Source organism: Cynocephalus volans, chromosome 3 (assembly GCF_027409185.1).
Source record: "Cynocephalus volans isolate mCynVol1 chromosome 3, mCynVol1.pri, whole genome shotgun sequence".
Lineage (NCBI taxonomy): Eukaryota > Metazoa > Chordata > Mammalia > Dermoptera > Cynocephalidae > Cynocephalus > Cynocephalus volans.
This window is the reverse complement of record NC_084462.1, coordinates 93,760,708-93,781,458: the sequence shown is the minus strand read 5'-3', so window position 1 is coordinate 93,781,458 and position 20,751 is coordinate 93,760,708. Positions and strand designations below refer to the sequence as shown.

The window sequence follows — 20,751 nt, the reverse complement described above, 5'->3', positions numbered from 1 at the left end:
TGGTTGATTGGTTTATTAATACACTATAGTTTATCCGTTCTACTGTTGATGGACAGTTCTTTCCAGATTTTCATTATTGTGAAAAGTGCTGCCCTGAACATTAAGTCTCTTATTGCTTATGTATGAGAATTTCTCTAGGAATAGGATTCTCTAGGAGTGGATTTCTAGGAGGATTGTATGACAGCCCAAATTATTCCATATGTGCAGTATTTTCCTGAAGATTAAATGAGAGATTGAATGCTTAGTTCAGTTTCTAACATATAGTATACTTTCAATAAATAATAGTTACTACTAATCCTCCTCAAGTAATGTGGACTGTAGCTGAGAATGTGAGTTTTTGGAAGTAATTTCAGAACATTCTCTTTTTTCATCATTTTAAAATTAACTACTTTTTTTTTTAATGAAAAAATTGTGCATAAAATGTAGGGGATATATGTGATTTAGAAAGTAAATTATATGGAAAGGAACACAATGAAATTTTTTTTTTTTTTTAAAAGATGACCGGTAAGGGGATCTTAACCCTTGGCTTGGTGTTGTCAGCACCACGCTCAGCCAGTGAGCAAACCGGCCATCCCTATATAGGATCTGAACCCATGGCCTTGGTGATATCAGCATGACACTCTCTTGAGTGAGCCACGGGCTGGCCCTCACAATGAAACTTTTAAATCTCCTTCCCATCATAGACCTTAGTTTTCCAGGCCTTCTCTCTAGAGGAAATCACTGTTAATAGTTTCATGTATATTCCTCTATAGGTAACCTCAGCATATATAAATGTATATGTATATGTAACCTTTTTGTAAACATGTACTTGACCTTGTTTTTGCTTCTTATAACTTAGAGTTCATTTTAGCAGCACACAAAGATCTATTTCATTCATTTTTATGGCTGCATATTATTCTATTGGATATATATGCTATAATATATTCAACATCCCTCACCTCCCTGTGATGAACATTTAGGTTTAGGTTTTTTCAAGACTTTTAATTAAATTATTGTGGTCATGTGTATATATCTATCTATGTAATGTGCAAATACATCTGTGGTATACATTTCTAAAAGTTATCTCCCTAATATATACATTTTACTATTTTATGAGTATAACAAGAGTTTTTCCACATTCCTTTAGAAAGAAGCCTAAGAAGAGAGAAAATGAGATTGGATGTAGAAGGTCAATGCGATTACTAAAAGTAGATCCTTCAGGAGTTCCATTACCACCAACTCCAATACAGCCGACATTACTAGAAGATGAAACTGTAAGAAAATGTGCAAATAAAGTATACAGTTGGCCCTCCATATCCACAGGTTCTGCATCTACAGATTCAACCAACTGTGGATCAAAAATATTAAAAACAACAACAAAAATGGAAAATAACAAAACAGAAAAAAAATACAAATAAAAAATACCATATAACAACTATTTACATAGCATTTACATTGTATTAGGTATTATAAGTAATCTAGAGATGACTTAAAATATAAGGGAGGATATGCATAGGTTATATGCAAATATTATGCCATTTTTTATAAGGGACTTGAGTATCCCTGGGTTTTGGTATCATGGGAGATGGGACAGTTGGAGGAGCGTGTCCTGGAACTATTCCCCACCCCACCCCCCGCAGATACCAAGGACAACTGTATTCATTTAATAAAATACTGAAAAGTTTGAAGTGTTTGAAAGTAGGCCAAAAATTTATTAAATTATATTTAATTTATATTTCATTAATTTAATACTTGAACGTTGTATGGTTTAATGAGTAAGATTTTGAAGTCATAAAGCCTGGGTTGGATTCTGTATTTCTGCAGGATTTACTTGCTGTAGGATTATAGGTAAATTATTTAATCTTTCTTAGCCTTAGTATCCCCATTTAAAAAATGGCAACAATAATAGAAACCTCAGTAAATACATACAATTTTATCTGTCAGTTAAAAAAAAAAATAAAGATACCTCAAAGGGCAGTTGTGAGGATTAAATGAAATAGTATCTATAAAGTTACTTACACTGTATTACAGGCTTAGTAAATAATCAATAAAAGGTAGTTATTAATAATAATGTGTGATAAAAGTGATGAGGTCTCTTGCTGTAGTTAATTTTTATATTATCGGTAAGTGGAAAGAGTTTTATTTACCAAATTTATTGTGTAAATAAGATTATAATTATTTTTTATTCAAGAACATCTACTGTTTTTAATACTTTATATCTAAGGGCTTAATTATAGATTGAAAGATAGCACTAATTAGGCTGGTGCTTTGGGAGCTAACTGCAAATCAAGGTGTAATGGGAAGCAGCATAGAAGAGTAGCTTCCAAATTTTTTGAAAGGGCCAGCCTGTGGCTCACTTGGGAGACTGTGGTGCTGATAACACCAAGGCCATGGGTTCAGATCCCTATATAAGGATGGCCGATTAGCTCACTGGGGAGAGCGTGGGGCTGACAACACCAGGTCAAGGGTTAAGATCCCCTTACTGGTCATCTTTAAAAAAAAAAAATTTTTTTTTTTGAAGCCTCAGCCCACAATAAGAAATACATTTACATTCCAACCCAATACACATACACACACACCCCTGAAATGAGTTTTGTGAAGTGACACTTACTCTTACTGTATGTGATGCACTTTAGTATTTTCTATTCTATTCTTATTCACTAAAACAAACTGCTTGTTGTGACATTTTGTTTTGATTGGTCTGTTTTGTTTTTTTGGTGGCAGGCCAGTACACGGGATCTGAACTTGTGATCTTGGGGTTATAAGGCTGCACTCTAACCAACTGAGCTAACCAGCCAGCCCTGGTTGTGACATTTTAAAATTATTTTACACTCATTAATGGGTTACAATATGAGCTTTAAAAAACAGTGTCATAGAGTAATAACACTGAGTAACAAATTGAACTGATCTGAGTCAGTTCCCAGCCTCTCCAGTTATTGGCAGTGTGACTTTGGGCAAGTTAACTTCTCTCAGTCTCAACCCAGTGAGTATCTTATTCCAAATCTTGATTCCATCTCAATCCAAAATGTGGTATCTTATTCACTGGGTTTTTGAGAGTATTAAATGAGATAATACACATTATTATTACTTTATAGGATACCTGGCATTCATTTATTGAATTATTTTGAATGCCCACTGTGTGCCAGCACCGTTGGTGTTGAAAACAGCCACATATCCTTGCTATCCTTGAGTTTATGTTCTAGGGCAGGGAGATAAACAATAAACTTTTTATTTTTATTTTTTATAACAGCCTTTGTTACCTCCTGGGCCTTTAGAAATGACTCTTGAAAATCGAGATGACAACAACGAACTATTTAAAGGATTTCTGCAGACATGGGCAGAAATGAGCAAGGTATCACTTGTGAGTACTTCCAGCTTTTAGAAGTACTTACAGCTGTTAAGGAAATATATATATATATTAACTTGGTTACTTTGGTCTCTCCTGATGTTTCAGACAAGTAGTAAGAACACTGAGAAGGGGTTATCTAGTATTAAAAGGTATGTTAAAATTTTTTCTTTTGTTTTACATTTTTTTGAGATGTTTGAGTTATAAAGACTATATACCATTACAGGAAATTTTGAAAGTGAGGTGAAATATTTCCAATCTAATAACTGTTGCTTTTGTTTTTGTATATTTCCTTTCAGGTGTTGCCATATGCATTACCACTAGGATATAAGCTTTATGAGGGCAGGGATTTTGTCTCAATAACCAGACCAGTGCCTGGCATATCATGTCTATTCATTTGATGTTGAATAAATGAATTCACATACATTTTTACTTTGTTACATTCTAATGTATATACAGTTTTGCATTATGTTTTTTTATTTGTGGTTATTAGAGTCTTTAAAATTATTGAACAATTGCATCATACTCCATTGAATAGGTGAAATTTACTTAACCTCCTCCCACCTATTTGATAGTTGGGGTTGTTTTCTATTTAATTTTTTTGTGTGTGTTTGTGTGTGTATGTATTTGCTGAAGTGTCTGTGTGATAGTGGATTATTTCCTTAGCATAGATTCCCAGGAGTGGGATTAATGAGTCAAACATTGTGGACATTTTATGGCCTTTAGTACACATTGCTGAATTGTTTTCCAAAAATCTTTTTTTCTTTATGACGATCTTATATGAACTTACTCTGCCACTAGCAATGTATGTGAGTATGTATGTTTAACTGTAGCCTACTAGTTTTTGGTGTTATTAAAATTATCAAGCATAATTTTATAAGTGAGAATTAATACCTAATTGCTTAATTTTATTTCCTTGACTACCAGGAGGTTGAATATTTTCTCACATTTATTTACTAATTGTAATTTTTCTATTTTGAATCATCTTTTACTTATTTTGACTATTGAGATTGGTTTTACTTTTAAAATTTAACTTTTTAATTTTCTTAGCTACAAAGACAATTTAAATGGCATGGTCATTAGTGAAGATACTGTTTATAAAGTTACCAAAGGCCCAGTATTCTCTTTGGCTGTCCATCCTTCAGTAACTAGAACTTTGGTAGCAGCTGGGGCCAAATCTGGGCAAGTTGGACTTTGGGATTTGGTAAGTTATTATTATTAATTTTTAAAGATATTAAAATTTGAAGCAAATAGTCTGGAATAGAATAGCCTACAGCCATTTATTTATAAATGTTGCTTGAGATTTATAGTTTTGTTCTTTATGATTCCAAATTTTGGAAATATGGAGGAATTTAAATTTGCTTTATAGAACTTCGGTATTTTAGCTTGGATATCATTAGCCATCTGGTTATAACTTAACTGTCAGGAAACTTTATTATAATTTAAAATGTATCTGTGAAAAGATCACACAGTGTTCTTAATTTTCTAATTATGTTTAAAATATGGTCTGCTATGGTCTGAGTGTTTGTGTCCCCCCCAAAATTCATACGTTGAAATCCTAACCCCCTAGGTATTAGGTAGTTGAGTTGGTATTAGGAGGTTGAGCCTTTGAGAGGTGATTAGGTCATAAATGGGATTAGTGCCCTTGTAGAAGAAGCCTAAGAGAGACCCCTTGCCCCTTCCACTATATGAGAACACAGCTAGAAGGCACTAGCTATAAACCAGAAAGTGGGCCCTCACCAGACGCTGATTTAGTTGGAAACTTGATCTTGGTCTTACAGGCACCAGAACTGTGACAAATAAATTTCTGCTGTTTATAAGCCACCTAGTTTATGGTATTTTGTTATAGAAGCCCAAATGGACTAAGACAGTCTCTAAACTGGATCAAAATATCTTCCCAGGGATCTGTTTAGAATGATCTCAGTCATCTTTCTTTTTAAATTTTTTTTGGTAGCTGGCCGAAACAGGGATCTAGACCCTTGACCTTGGTGTTACAACATTGTACTCTAACCAACTGAGCTAACCGGTCAGCCCCCCAGTCATCTTTTGATGAGTCACAAACTTGTGGATGTAGTTCTGCATTAAGTGCTTTCAGTAGTTAAGAAAGTTGAGAAAAGCCAAGCTAATGCTCTCTGAATTCATTTTCTAATTGGAGAAGCAGAATAAAGACATGAAAAATGCCATAAGGACAATTAATGGAGATTAAGAAGCAATGGTGACTTGAGGCTAGTCGAGGTTAATAAACAAATTTTGCAAGTGGAAAGAGAGATAAAAAACAAATTCTCTCTTATTTTGCGATTATAAGTTCTCTCTTATTTTGATAATGTGTGTGGGGGTAGGAGGTGAAAAGATTTAGCAAAGAAAAGAGAAGCAGAGAAGTGGGAAGAAGATCAGGATATTATAGTTTTAGAAGACTTTAGAGATGAGTTTCAAGGATAAGAGGTTGACAGGGCCTCTTGCAGAGAAGTTAAAAAAAAATGGGAACAAAGAAAAGGTTCTAGTGAGTTGAGAGAATAGCTTTGACAATGAGGTAAGGAAGGCACACAGACTTTAGGAGATTAAAAAAGTATGGGGTCGTAGAGGAAGTGTAAACAATGTATAAAGACTACTTGTTGTAGAACTTTATGGGTTTTAAAAAAATTTTTTAAAATTTTTTTTTTTGCTGGCTGGTACAGGGATCAAACCCTGGACCTTGGTGTTATCAGGACTGTATTCTAACCAACTGAGCTAACCAGCCAGCTCATTGCTGTAGAACTTTGAAAAGGAAAAATTGAGAATTACGACAGCTAAGTGAAGATCTTTTCAGCGTAGGTTCATTTGTACAGAGTAGAAGCCGTTTAGAAAAGTCCCTTTTTCATATCTTCCCTGGTGACTCCAAAAATCTATATTGCTAGGTCTCTGTAGGTCAGTATCTCCATCAACCTTCTAATTTTCCAGGACTTTTGGCCATTTCATTAACAAATTCAGCAAGTCTAAAACCAATATCGTCTTGCATGTCCTATGCTCACCCCCAAACTACCCCAGTTATTAAAAAATTAACTTTATTGAGGTATTATTTATGAGGGCACTTCAAAGAGTTTGTTGAAGAATAGAATGGAAAGATAATCAGAATCTTTCCTTGAACTTTTTGAAGTACCCTCACATATCATAAAATCCACTCATTTAAAATTTTCAATGATTGTTAATCTTTACTGGGTTGTATAACTACTGTAATCCAGTTTTAGAACATTTTTATCATCCCTATTAGATTCTTCATACACATTTACATTTAATCCCCCTTTCTACCCTTAGCCCCAGGGAAATCTCCATAAACTTGCCTTTTCTGGACATTGCATATAAAGAGAATCATACGATATGTGGTCTTTAACGTTGGCTTCTTTCTCTTAGCATAACGTTTTCAAGGTTTATCTGTATTGTAGCATGTATCAGTACTTCATTCTTTTTTATTGCTGAATAATATTCCATTGTTTGGGTATACCACATTGTTTAACCATTCATTAGTTGATGGACATTTGGATCATTTCCACTTTTTGGCTATTATGAATAATGCTGCTGTGAACATTCATGTACACATTTTTCTGTGGATATGTGAACATTCATGTACACATTTTTCTGTGGCTATTATGAATAATGCTGCTGTGAACATTCATGTACACATTTTTCTGTGGATATATGCCCTCATCTTTCCTTCTGGCTGTAGACAAGCCTATCCTTACACTGGAGCTCTGAGGGAAAAATGAACTGGTATCATACTGGGAGAAAGAGTCCAGATGTGTCAGAGCAACTAGCCTGCACAGAGCAATTCAAGCAAATGAAAAAAGTGAAAAGCAATTCAAGAAAATGAAAAGAAATAACATGCAACTAAACAAACACTACAATAGAAACAACAGCAAAAGAACTTAGCGTGTTCAAGACAGACTTAGAAGGAAAACATAATTCAAGGAATGGAAGGAAATTCTTCACAGCTGCTTCAGACAATAGAGCTGCACTATTCAGTATATTAGCTACTAGTCACAAGAGACTACTGTATTTAAGTTTAAATTAATTGAAATTGAAAGTTCAATTCTTTGGTTACACTAGGCACATTGCAAGTGCTTAATAGCCACACATGGCTAGTGGATAACATAGTGGATGACACATATATGTATTTAACTTTTTTCTTATCTCAGAAAGTTCTTTTGGACAGTGCTGCTGTGTACCCAGTTAATGACATTAGTTTGTGAAATAAAGCTCAAAGATGAGATGATAAAATAAAAGAATGTGATGAAATAGGAGATTGTAGAACTAAGGAAACAAAGATCAAAGTATAAAATAGTTAATTAGACAATAGCGAAGAATGGAAAGATACTACTAAATACTGAATTACAGACATTAAAGGAACGATTGGAGGTAATATCAAACAGATGAAAAAGCCTTAAGAGAAGCCAATAGAAAAGGAAAGACAATCAAAGATGATCTAACAAATGAAATAGAAAGTATATTCAAAGAGAATTTTCCTCAAATTAAGACAGAATTGAATGGGCAATTGAATGTGTACACCATGTTCCAGGGAAATTTGGGACTTAATGGATAAAGAATTCTTCACAGAAAAAACAAATTCAAGGAGAAAAGCCCAGCTTACCTCAGTTTTCTACAGCAACATTTAATGTAATGTGTACAAAGTTACTAGAGAAAGAAGTATGGCCTTGGAATTCTTACCCAGCCAAAAATATTGTTCTAGTGTAAAGGCAGCAGGTAGATATTCTCAATGTGAAGAAGCTCAAGAAATTCAAGACCCATGAGTTCCTCTGGAAAATACTGCTTGACAACAAATTCCAGCCAATTAAGAGTAAATCAAAATTAAGAATTTAGGAAAATCTTGGCAAAAGAATTGATGGTGACGTTGAATCCACTTAAATTCAGAACTAATTTTAAGCAGTTGTAGGAATTATGGTTACAGAGCTCATTGTGAACCTTATCAAACTGGATGAAATAAAAATTATAATGTAACAAAATATGGAGATGGAGAAAGGAGTGATTGGAGGATGAGAATAATCTCAGTCAATAGAAACTGTCTAAAATTGCGACAGTTTTTTAAAAAAGCGTAATGACTACAACTGCTTTATGGTTTATTCTTTTTCCTTTCTAGAAGATATGTCTTGTGAATAAAGACATCTCTTGTGAATAAACACTCAAAGTTGAAAAATTTCTTTAGCCTGATTTTCTTTTATTATTTTGAAGTATAGTTAAATTTAGTACTATTAAAAATGGTATATATAACATATTTTTTCTACAGTTCTTCTTTGTCTCTATCTGCAAAGGTACATATAAAGATATATGTAATGTTCACTTAGTATTTTCATGATAATTTTGGTTAATTTTGGATTTGGACTGACTTTAAAAAACTTCCATCTTTGTACATTTCTGTACTTTTTGAGTTCTTTATAACAATGGAAAGTTTTGTTTTTCTATAAAATAAATGTTACAAACAAATATGTCAAGATGTGAACAGTGGGTGATTCTGGGTAGCAGGAAGAGTGTGTATGATTGTAATTCTTTTCTTCTCTTTCTTTTTAAAAAATACTTCTCTTCACTTTAAAATTTAAAATAAAAAACAAAAATGCTTGACTGTTTCAGAGAAGACTAAGCTAGAGTTGGAGGTGACAGTTGCTGTGGTTCATAATATGCCATATGGCATAGGAATATAACTTTATATAATCTGATAAGTGACTTCGTAGGAGTTGGTAATCCAGTTGTAGAAAGGCAAATCCTTAGAAGTAGTAATATTAGTATAGAAATTCAAATTTCCATTTTCATGGTGTATACACCATTTTCATGGGGTATTTAGAGGACAGAGTGCTTTTAAAATTATCATTTTATGCCAGGGCCAAATACCTCATGAAAATTATACTGAAAATAGTATGTTACTATTATATAGAAGCCCACTTAGTAAGCAAAGTGGTAATGGTATTGATGTTTTTTGGTAGTAAGGAATTATGACGTGTGTGAAATGAAGACTCGATTTCTCATTTCTTGAAGATTTCATGATCTGAAATAATCAGCAGTAATTTATAAACTTGTTTGCTAGTTGCAAAAAGTTAGGCACCATTAGCATTAATGTGACTTTATTTGTTGTATTAAAAATTAGGAAAAAGTAATTTAGTGACCATGTAAAATTTCTAGTTCTGACTTTCTAAATGGGAGAGTAGGTACAATTATAGACTAAGAAAAGATTGAATATAATCCAAATGTAAATACTTTGACATAATAACATAGTAAATATTACTACTTTTCACTAGCTTTTGTTTCTACCCTCACCCTCAACTGTCTTCCAGACCCAACAACCTAAAGAAGATGGAGTTTATGTTTTTTATCCCCATACTCAGCCAGTTAGCTGTCTTTACTTCTCACCTGCCAATCCAGCCCACATACTGTCACTGAGCTATGATGGCACATTACGCTGTGGGGATTTTTCCAAGGCTATTTTTGAAGAGGTAAATGTTACTTTGTTTACATGCTGACTTTAAATGATATTCTGAATTCTTTATGAAATGCTACATGAATGATTATTGTACCAGTCAGACTGGGAGAAGTGCTATAGCACAGGGACTTTATAACTGCACTGCCTAAGTTCAAATCCCAGCCCATCTATTACTAGTTGGGTGACCTTGACAAGTTACTTAACCTCTTTGTGCCTCACTTTCCTTAGTTGTGAAATGTGATAGTTATAGTATCTACCTTACAGGGTAATCATGAGGATTAAATGAATTTATGCAGATAAAGTACTTAGAGCAGAACCTGGCACATAGTAAGTGTTTGCTCTTATTAATTTTTTTTTTTTGCAAAATGCTTTTAAGTAAAATAGCTTATCTATTTTTAAGCTTAAGACTTCTACTTGTTAATTCAGGGGAAAAACTGGAATATTATTATCCTTTTGTTCATCATTCTTAGTCTTTGCAGACATGAATTTTATAGGGATGAGTCTTACACATGACAAAAGACAATAGAGAAATTCACATCACGGTACTATATTATGTACACCTAAAACTTTTAGTTTGTGATATAATACAGAAAGTACAAAATTTGGTTTTGTAAAAATGTGGTCTTCTAGCTAAGATTTATCATGTCTTACATGATATATATATAATGGTAAGGAGATTAGCTCAGCTGTTTTTCTCTGGTAGATAGAATGAAAAACTGCCATTGGCCATCATATTATGGTACTCTGGCAAGGAACAGACAACCAGGGGGTTTTATTCAGAACACCTTAGACTAAGTTTATTTGTAACCACCTCTTGAGGATAGGGTCTTTCTCCTGGGCTGGTCTAACCTGTTCAAGTCAGATTAAGTTTGTCTGATTAGTTGAAAGAAAAAATAAAATGAAATAAAATAGTTAAAAGATCTTAGGCACTCATACTCATGACCACCCACTCTACCTGGATTACCAGACTACTCGTTGGAGATTTCCTAATCAGTTTGATCTGTGGTTGAGCAGGCCATAAGCTTCCAAAGGCCTGAGGAAGCCTTGCTATATTGGATCCCATAGCTTATGTTTTGGTCTACTACTTAATGTTTATAACAAACATATTTGAAGTGAGCTTTTGGATTTGTTTAATCATATCAGATTTCCTCAGAGAATTCTTACAAACTGAACTGTTTTAAAAATATGGATTTTAATCTGTGAAATGAAACTTAGGATGGTTTAGATGTAAGTTTTCATCCTTTACCTTATTTTGAATGAGACATTTAAGGTTTTAGAGGTCCTGAGTTGAAAATAGCAGTGTACTTGTCACTGAAGTTGCTTTGTAAATACTGATGATTTAATTTTATGCCTTAATTTTTTTATATAAGCCAGTACTCAAAATCAACACATTCTGATATCTTTGTAATTATTGTTTTTTTTTTTATTGTGGCTGGCTGGTACGGGGATCTGAACCCTTCACCTTGGTGTTGTAGCACTGCACCGTAACCAACTGAGCAACTAGCCAGCCCCAAAGCAAGTGCCCAACATGGGGCTCAAACCTGCGACCCTGAGATTAAAAGTCTCATGATCTACCAACTATAATTATTCTTAAATATTCCATGTACAGATTATTCATAATTATTTTTAAAAGGGTTTTTAAATAATTAATAACTGTAGTATGTAACTGCTTTTGTTTTATTCTTCACTGAATTCCTAAATAATCTTTCTTACGATTGAGGAGGCTTTTTCTTTCTTCTGAATTTTTGGGTTTTCTCTTAAGAATGAGGATGGTTAAGTCCCTTTAGGTCTGGGTTTTTTGGGTTTTTTTCTTTTCTTTTTTTTTTTACCATTTAAAAAAGTATTCATTTTTTTCATTGTTCATGTTTATGGGGAACAGTTTGTTGTTTCAATACATGTATATATTGTATAATGATCTAATTAGAATAGTTTGCATATCTGTCACCTAAATATTTATCATTTCATTGTGGTTATAACATTGAAGATCCTCTTTTCTAGCTATCTTGAAATATACAATATAGTATTTTTAGCTATGTCACTCTAGGGCATCAGAACTTATTCCTCCTATCTAACTGTAACTTTGCCTTTAGATCTGTTTTTAACCATGTGAAAAAAGATTTTTCAAGACTATTAACGTGTTGCTGGTCAGACTTGATTTCTGAATACTGACAACTAGAAAAAACACAGTATTTTGTCTGTATCTTTGTTTTTTTCTTTTTCTTTTAATTTTGATTTCTACCTTTTTAAAAATAGGTTTTTAAATGCAACATTGTTGTCCAAAAAAACTAACACTGATGTTTCAAATTTTTGTTAGAAATAGATGGTCTATAAATTATGGATTAAAGCAGATAATTTTAATCAATGTTAAATGATATCACTTTGGTTATTAATGCACAGCCATATAATTATCTGTCAGTCATGTTCTGTTTTGTTTACATTATTACAAGAAAGTTGGAGTTCAGAATTTAAAGGTGCATCTATAGTTATCAGCCACTTAGTAATAACTGATTCTATTTATTTTTTAAACAGCTTTACTGAAATATAATTCACGTACCATACAGTTTACCCATTTAAGGATAAAATTCAATGATTTTTATTATATTCACAGAGTTATACAGTCATTACCACAGACTAATTTTAGAAAATTCTCATCACCACAAAAAGAAACCCTTGCCCATTAGCAGTCCCTCCCAATTCCCCTTTCTCCCATCTTTAGGCAACCTTTCTACTCTACTAATCTACTTTCTGTTTTTATAGATTTGCCTATTCTGGACATGTCATATTAATGGAATTGTACAATTTGTGGTCTTTTGTGACCTGGCTTCTTTCACTTAGCAAAATGTTTTCAAAGTTCATCTGTGTTGTGGCATGTATCAGTACTTCATTCCTTTTTATGGCTGAATCATATTACATTGTATGGTTATACCACATTTTATTCATCCACTCATCAGTTGATAAACATTGGTGTTTCAATATTTTTACTATTGCAGATAATGCTGCTATGAACATTTACGTACAAGTTTTTGTGTGGACATATGTTTCATTTATCTTGGGTATAGCTAGGAGTGGAATTGCTGGGTCCTATGGTAACTGTGTGTTTAACATTTTGAGGAAATAGCGAAGTGTTTTCCCAACCAGCTGTACCATTTCACATATCCACTATCATTGTGGGAGGATTCCAATTTTTCCACATCCTTGCCAGTTTGTTATTGCTGGCAAGTATAGCCATCCTAGTGAGTGTGAAGTGGTTTGCATTTTCATTTCCCCAATGCTTAATGATGCTGAGCAGCTTTTCATGTGCCTGTTGGCCATTTGTGTTTCTTTAGAGAAATGTCTGTTCAGATCCTTTGCCCATTTTTTAACTGGATTATTTATCTTTTTTTATTGAGTTGTGAGAGTTCTCCACTTTTTTTTTTTTTTTTTTTTGTGACCGGTAAGGGGATCGTAACCCTTGGCTTGGTGTTGCCCGCACCTTGCTCAGCCAGTGAGCGCACTGGCCATCCCTATATAGGATCTGAACCCGCGGCCTCGGCACTAGCAGCACCGCTGCGCTCCCAGCGCCGCACTCTCCCAAGTGAGGCACGGGGTCGGCCCACTCCACTTTTTTTTTAAGTCGGGTTTCCTTGTTTCTTTTTTTCTTTTTAAAGTCAGGTTTATTGAAGTGTAAGTTATATACAGTAAAATTTACCTTTATAGGTGTACAATTCTATGAATTTTGGTGAGTTCTGTATACCCGTGTAACTACCACCACAGTCAAATACAGAAAATTTCCACCTCCCCTCAAATTAATTTACGACATTTTAGTCATCCTCCTCCCCCTACCCACAACACCTGGCAACCACTGATGTGATTACTATCCCTATAATTTTGCCTTTTCTAAAATGTCAAGCAAATGGAATCACAGGCTGTGTAGCCTTTTGTGTCTGGCTTCTTTCACCTAGTGTGATGCGTTTAACATTCATCCACATTGTTGCATGTATCAGTAATTTGTTCCTAATCCTACTGATTGAACAGTTACCTTGTGCTAGGCGCTATCCTGAGTATGCCTTATATATATTATCAAGCCTTATAACACCCTATGAAATAGGTAATGTTATCCCCATTTAACAGATGAAAAAACTGAGGCAGCAAGGAGATGTTTATTAGCTTGCTCAAGGACATAGATGGTGGAACTAGAATTTGCACTAGGGTTTGTCTGACTCCAAAGACCCAGGTTGGCAGTTACTTTGTATATTAAGATACAAAATTTCATTTGGGTAGAATTCCGATTAAGCTAATTTCCTGATAAATTTCACACAGTAGATCTGGAACTGAGATTTATTATGTTTAAGAGATTAGGGATATAGCCCTGACATGGGTGGATGTGCCATTTGATTGTAGACAAGTCTCACAGCTGATCAGAGCTTTTGTTTACATTTTGCCCCATTTATCTTATGAGGATGATAAAAGGATAAATGAGGTTATTTGAGTAAAGTGTTTTAGAATCCTTTTACCAAAGAACTTATGCACTGACTTTTTTTTAAAAGAAGAATGTTAGGTCTGGCCCGTGGCTCACTCGGGAGAATGTGGTACTGATAACACCAAGACCACAGGTTCGGATCCCATATAGGGATGGCCAGTTAGCTCACTGGGTGAGTGTGGTGCTGACAACACCAAGGGTTAAGATCCCCTTACCGGTCATAAAATAAAAGAAGAATGATATATAAGCTGATTGTTATTTATGTCCTTAGGTATATAGAAATGAAAGAAGTAGCTTTTCTTCCTTTGACTTCTTGGCAGAAGATGCCTCCACTTTAATAGTAGGACACTGGGATGGAAATATGTCACTGGTGGATAGACGGACACCTGGAACTTCTTACGAGAAACTTATCAATTCTTCTTTGACAAAAATAAGAACCGTTCATGTCCACCCAGTGCATAGACAGTATTTCATCACTGCAGGATTAAGGTATGTTCTTCATAAAACTTTGTGACTTAGGCCTCTTAGTGTCACAAATACATGGTTTAGTTTGGTTGTCAAAGATATCTGACTTTTGTGATGCCCAAAGGCCAAATAATTTCCCTTCCATACTGATTGAGGCTTTTTAAAAGTGTGATTCTTTTTTAATGATACATTCTTTTGGATTTAATAGTGAAAATATTGAAATAAATATACATTTTTGTTTTCCTTGGCATTATATGCATTTACTTCTAGTCTTATGAGAAGAAAATTTTTAATTATAAAAAAAGAAGTTATATGTTACCTATAACTCGTTGGTCTGTGTTAACTTTTTTCCAACAGAGATTGGAAAACGAACTAGAAACTTGTCTCTCTATATCTGCTGTAGTTTTGGAATTTTTCTAATATTTTACTTATTATCTATACCAATGTTTGTAAAGTTAATATAGAAGATTAAAGGGTCTGTCTTAAATGTTCTTCAAAGTAGCAAGTATTTGAGTGTCTAACTTATGTTCTGCCCTATTCTAGAGGCTCACTACATGTACTGTGGCAACACTAATAATTATTCCTCCTGTTACAGGGATATTCATATTTATGATGCAAGGCACCTGAATCCCAGAGGAAACCAACCTTTAGTTTCTTTGACTGAACATGAAAAGAGCATTGCTTCCGCCTATTTTTCGCCTCTTACTGGTAACAGAGTGGTGACCACATGTGCAGATTGTAAGCTGAGGTACATTGGGAAGGCAGAAATATGTTTGAAGTAATCTAAAGATTAAAGGATTCTAAAGCTACTATGTCAGTAAACCAGAGTTCTGTGTACTGCTATTCCTATTGAATTGCTAGTGTTATTGTTTTGTAGCCATATCAAGGTTCCCAAAGACCAGTGACCTGTATTAATGGCTTTTCGGCAGTTTTGGGGTCCTGGAAATTTCCTTGAGACTGGCAAAGCAGGTCTGTAGCTACCCTGGGAAGTCGATAGTCAGGCTTCCCTTTTAGCACTGAAGAATCCGATAAAAGCAGGCTGTTGTGGTATCTTGGAAAGGAGGTAATTTTAGGTAGAAGCTCTTACTTTGGGGACAGGGAGTTCATCCTACAAGTGAAGTGCTGAATGGAAATTGCAGAGTCCCAGACCATGGGCAGGCAGAAAACAGCAAAAATTGGGTTTCTGTGCAAACTACTGGATATGGTTTTATAGTTTTAAGATTTTAGCTTTGGTACCTTTTTATAGCTACTTCCTAAAAATTGATTTTAAAATGTAATATAAACCAGTTGAACAAAACCAGAAAATACTGTCAGTAAAAGAAGATGTGGGGAATGTAACCACAAAGAAAAATGAGTTTGTTTTCTTCTAGAATCTCTGATTTTGCTTAAAATTGTAAGCATTTCTCATTTTATAAGAGTTTTACTTTCAGCAATTTTAGAATTTATTCATTCTTCATTCAACAAGTATTTGAGGGCCAGGCTCTAGAATGGCACCTAATTTCTGCTTGGACTTACCTGTTGGGAAAAGTATGGTTTGCAGTATGTGACAGGTACCTGATTAGTTTCTAGCAAAGACCGTAAGCATCACCAGGTGGTGCAGTAAGGGAATTAATTGTTGGGGAATGGCAGCCCAGTGTCCCCTTTCTATCCATGCAGTTTCCTTTATATCAAGAGCTACTTATTTATGCATTCCTGTTCATTTACACTGCCACATTTACTCATTACATAACTGTTAGTGATTTGGCATTCTAGTAATCTAATTAGCCAATAAGTTCTAGTGCCAAGAAACCACAATGGGTCAGTGAGGCACAAGGTGAACGGGAGGTGGTGGTGATGTGGTTAGTTTCTTTCTGATGGATTACGTTGTAGAGGCTTCTGGACTCTTCTTCTTAGTTGCTGGCTGGTCTTAGTCTCATCAGTACCTGGAAATGACACTATTAGGCCCTCAACTGATGAGTCTCATAGGGAAATGGTTATTTGTGCATTTTCAGACCACATCCTTTATGTATGTCCCATATCTGAATCTGAATATAGTTTTAGAGTCCAGATTATCATTTTAGAATATACATTTTAAGTTTGGAGTAATAGTGTTTAATTTCTACTCTAAACTGTAAGCACTGAATTTTATAACGTTCCTTATAACTTTTGTTAAATATATTAACTGGTTTGTTAGTCTGATCCTTCATATTTAAAATAACGATCATATTTTATACCATAAATCAATGAAAAGCTTGTTAAATGCACTGATGTTATTTCAGAAAAATTTTAAGAAACAAAGAGTGTGTTACTCTATTCTTGATCTTTATTTTGCAGAATTTTTGACAGCAGCTGTATATCCTCTCAGATTCCTCTCCTTACCACCATCAGGTAGGTTTTCATATGCCAAATAATGTAGACCCTGGATTACTATTTGTTAGAATTCACACATTAGACATCTAATTGTCAAGTGTAGTAGGCCTGATTTTTGTATTACATTGTATGAGAGTCCCAGTTTGCTGATTCCTACTCAGAAGGATTCTTGCTTCCAGGTTCCTTGTGTCTATAAAGAGGTTCAGTCTCTTTTAATCAGTAGCTATTCTCTGCAAGTGGGAGGTGATTTTTGGTTAAGGTGAATAGCTTTATTCCAACCTGAATTACTCATGTTATTTTATTACAGAAGACTGTAGTTAGTCACTTGCTGATGACACTTTTGGAAGCTGTTTATTTGTGCCTGCTTATTCTGGGTTTAGAGGGCTTTTTTTTTTTTTTTTTTTTTTTCAAAAGATGAACGGTAAGGGGATCTTAACCCTTGACTTGGTGTTAGCACCACGCTCTCCCAAGTGAGCTAACTGGCTATCCCTATATAGGGATCCAAACCTGGGGCCTTGGTTTATCAGCACCACACTCTCCCAAGTGAGCCACAGGCCAGCCTGGCTTAGAGGGCTTCTGCACCCCTCCACTTACTTCATTTCTTTGATTACCCTCTTCTTGCATCTGCTGCTTTGAATGTGTGTGTATAATTTACATCAAACTACTCAATGCCTTCTCCCTACATATCTCTCTTTATTAGTATTTATGAAGTTGGGGACAGGTTGTGTAATGTATATTGACTGTTGCCTCATAGTCTTATAGTCTGTAGAGGCTATATTTAAGTATGTTCATTTCCTTTTTTAGAAGTTATTCCCTCTTGATTTCCTTCTTCAAACTTTATTCATTCTGGTTTATCAGTTTCTTTTTTTTTATCAGTTGAGATTATCATGTGCTTTTTGTCCTTCATTCTGTTAACATGGTGTATAACATTGATTGATTTTTGTTACATTGAACCATCCTTGCATCCAAGTTGGTCATGATGTATATTCCTTTTAATGTGCTGTTGAATTTGGTTTGCTAGCATTTTGTTGTGGATTTTTGCATTGATGTTCATCAGGGATATTGGTCTGTAGTTTTTTCGTTGTTGTTGTGTCTTTGTCTGGCTTTGGAATCAGGTTAATGGTGGTCTCAGAATGAGTTAGGGAATGTTCCCTCTTCTTCAGTTCTTTGGGACAGTTTGAGGAGCACTGGTGTTCATTCTTGTAAATAGTAGAATTCTCCAGTGGAGCCATCAGGTGCCAGGCTTTTCTTTGTTGGGAGGTTTTTGATTACTGCTGCAATCTCCTTACTAATAAGTCTGATTAGATTTTCTGTTTATTCATGATTCAGTCTTGATAAGTTATGTTTCTGGGAATTTATCTGTTTTTTCTAGGTTATCCAGTTTGTTGGTATATAATTGTATTATAATCCTTTTTATTTCTGTGGCATCAGTTGTAATGTTCCCTCTTTCATTTGATTTTAGTTATTTGAATTTTCTTTTTCTCTTAATCTAGGTAAGGATTTGTCAGTTTTGTTGATCTTTTGAAAAAAACCAACTCTTAGTTAATTTTTTTCTATTCTCTATTTCATTTATTTCTGTGCTGATCATTATTTTCTTCCTTCTGCTAACTTTTGGTTTAGTTTGTTCTTATTTTTTTTTAGTTTCTTGAGGTATAGAGTTAGGTTGTTAATTTGAGATCTTTCTTCTTTTTTGTTGTAAGCTTTTACCACTACGAACTTCCCTCTTAGTACTGTTGTCGTTGCATTCCATAAGTTTTGGTATGTTGTTGTTTTGTTTTCATTTGTCTGCAAGTGTTTTCTAATTTCCCTTGTGATTTTATTTATTTATTTATTTGCTGGCTGATACAGGGATTGAACCCTGGGCCTTGGTGTTATCAGCACCATGCTCTAACCAACTGAGCTAACTGGCCAGCTCCTTGTGATTTTTTTTCTTTGAGGCCTAAATGTATTTTTGGTTTTAAAGTTATATGGGATATAAAATGGTTTGGGGTTCAGTTATCAGGGGAATATGTAATATATAGGAGAAATAGTAGAGTCTGTTAAAACAGCAATAAATAACCTAGGTTATAGATTTTTCTTATTTCTAGGGCTTCTTCTGTTTGGACATGCTTAATTTTTTTTCTTCCCTGTGGGAAATCCTCCTTGTCCATTGAAATAGGAACCATGAACAAAAAGGTACCATTTCAGTAAACACTCAGTGACCAGCTGTTGAGCGCAAACCACTGTGCTCAGCACTGGAGATTCACAGATGAGGAAGACATTGTCCCTGTCCTAAGTTTCAGTCTTGTTGGGAGGATGAGATAAGATTGGTGGTAACTCAGTAACTTAATGAGGAGAAACTTGGCAGAGAAAACTAGCTTTAGGAACAATGCCATCTTTACCCTCTGCCCAGTACTACCTTATTTATCACTTACTTCCTTTAAAAAAATCTTGTTTTTTCCACTAGGCACAACACTATCACTGGGCGATGGCTGACCAGGTTCCAAGCCATGTGGGACCCTAAACAGGAAGACTGTGTCATAGTTGGCAGCATGGCCCATCCACGACGGGTAGAAATCTTCCACGAGACAGGAAAGAAGGTGCATTCTTTTCTTGGAGAATGCCTTGCCTCTGTGTGTTCCATCAATGCCATGCACCCGACTCAGTATATTTTGGCTGGAGGTAATTCCAGCGGGAAGATACATGTTTTTATGAATTAAGAGAGCTGCTGAGTTTTTGGCTTAGGAACACCAATTTGTTCAAATTCATCACTGTCTAAGGAACCTAGTAATTTACTTGGCTTATTGTGTTCACTTGGCAATATGTTATATTTAGCAAATATAAAATTTATTAATAAGAACTATGAACAGAATGTACTTTTAGTAAGGGAGATGCCTTGGAGGTTGTTGCTACAGGATGGGGAGGGAATTTGAGGGAAGGCTGAGATGGCTTCAGCACTTTTAATCAGGTAGTATGTTGAAAAATTCTAACATTATAAATTATAAAGCTTTGAATGATCAGTATTAAAAGTTTTTGTTATCTAATGATACGGTTTTGATTCTTTAGTGAAATCTTCATAGATTTGTGGCTTATTTTCTAGTTTGGAGTGAATATTTATTTCCAGACTCACACACTGGAAGGGTTCCTGAAAGGTTATCTAACTCAGTGATTTTGGAATTTTTTTTTTTAACTGAGAACATTTATTGCCCCCTGCCTCTAAGTTAGATCTTATGTAAAATCCCAAGATATTTTCTGAGAAGCTTTGGTTCACTTGGGGCAGGGCCTGGATCTGTGAGTGCTGAACCTTTCCTTTCCTCTCCTCTGGATGGCTCCTTAGACACAGCCAAGGAATCCCGGGGCTCCTATGCACAGGGTTTGGATCTACCATGATCCCTATATTCCAGTGTAAGATTGTCCTCAGACCAGTGGTTTCCAGACTATGGGTTTTAGCTTTTCACATGAAATGAATTTAATGTTGATGACTAGTGTTTAAAAAAAATGAAAAGGAAAGAACTAGTAAAGAACAGAAAACATAATTAGAATAAGTATATGCATATATATTTGTAGGTATATATGTTTATGTATATTCTGATGTAAGGTGTGGTACTGTGGGTCATGGCTGAAAAAGTGAAAGCTACTGCTTTAGAATGTCCCAGACATCCTTATTTGTCCCTGTCTTTAAACTCTCCAGAGGAGATTCAGTAGGCTTCAGTC

At 34.7% G+C, this 20,751-nt stretch overlaps 1 protein-coding gene across 1 annotated transcript in view; it reads left to right on the top strand.

Annotated features, from left to right (window-relative positions):
• The window catches only part of WDR76 (WD repeat domain 76), a 29,526-nt gene extending 9,530 nt beyond the window's left edge, over positions 1-19,996 (top strand). Inside the window, exons 5-13 of the mRNA XM_063090999.1 lie at positions 1,127-1,253; positions 3,230-3,331; positions 3,434-3,477; positions 4,376-4,529; positions 9,640-9,798; positions 14,516-14,733; positions 15,305-15,457; positions 17,023-17,076; positions 19,505-19,996. Coding sequence (XP_062947069.1) covers positions 1,127-1,253; positions 3,230-3,331; positions 3,434-3,477; positions 4,376-4,529; positions 9,640-9,798; positions 14,516-14,733; positions 15,305-15,457; positions 17,023-17,076; positions 19,505-19,757 — 1,264 coding nt within the window. The 3' untranslated portion in view covers positions 19,758-19,996. The remainder of the gene's footprint in view (positions 1-1,126; positions 1,254-3,229; positions 3,332-3,433; positions 3,478-4,375; positions 4,530-9,639; positions 9,799-14,515; positions 14,734-15,304; positions 15,458-17,022; positions 17,077-19,504) is intronic.
• The last annotated feature ends 755 nt before the right edge of the window (positions 19,997-20,751 follow it).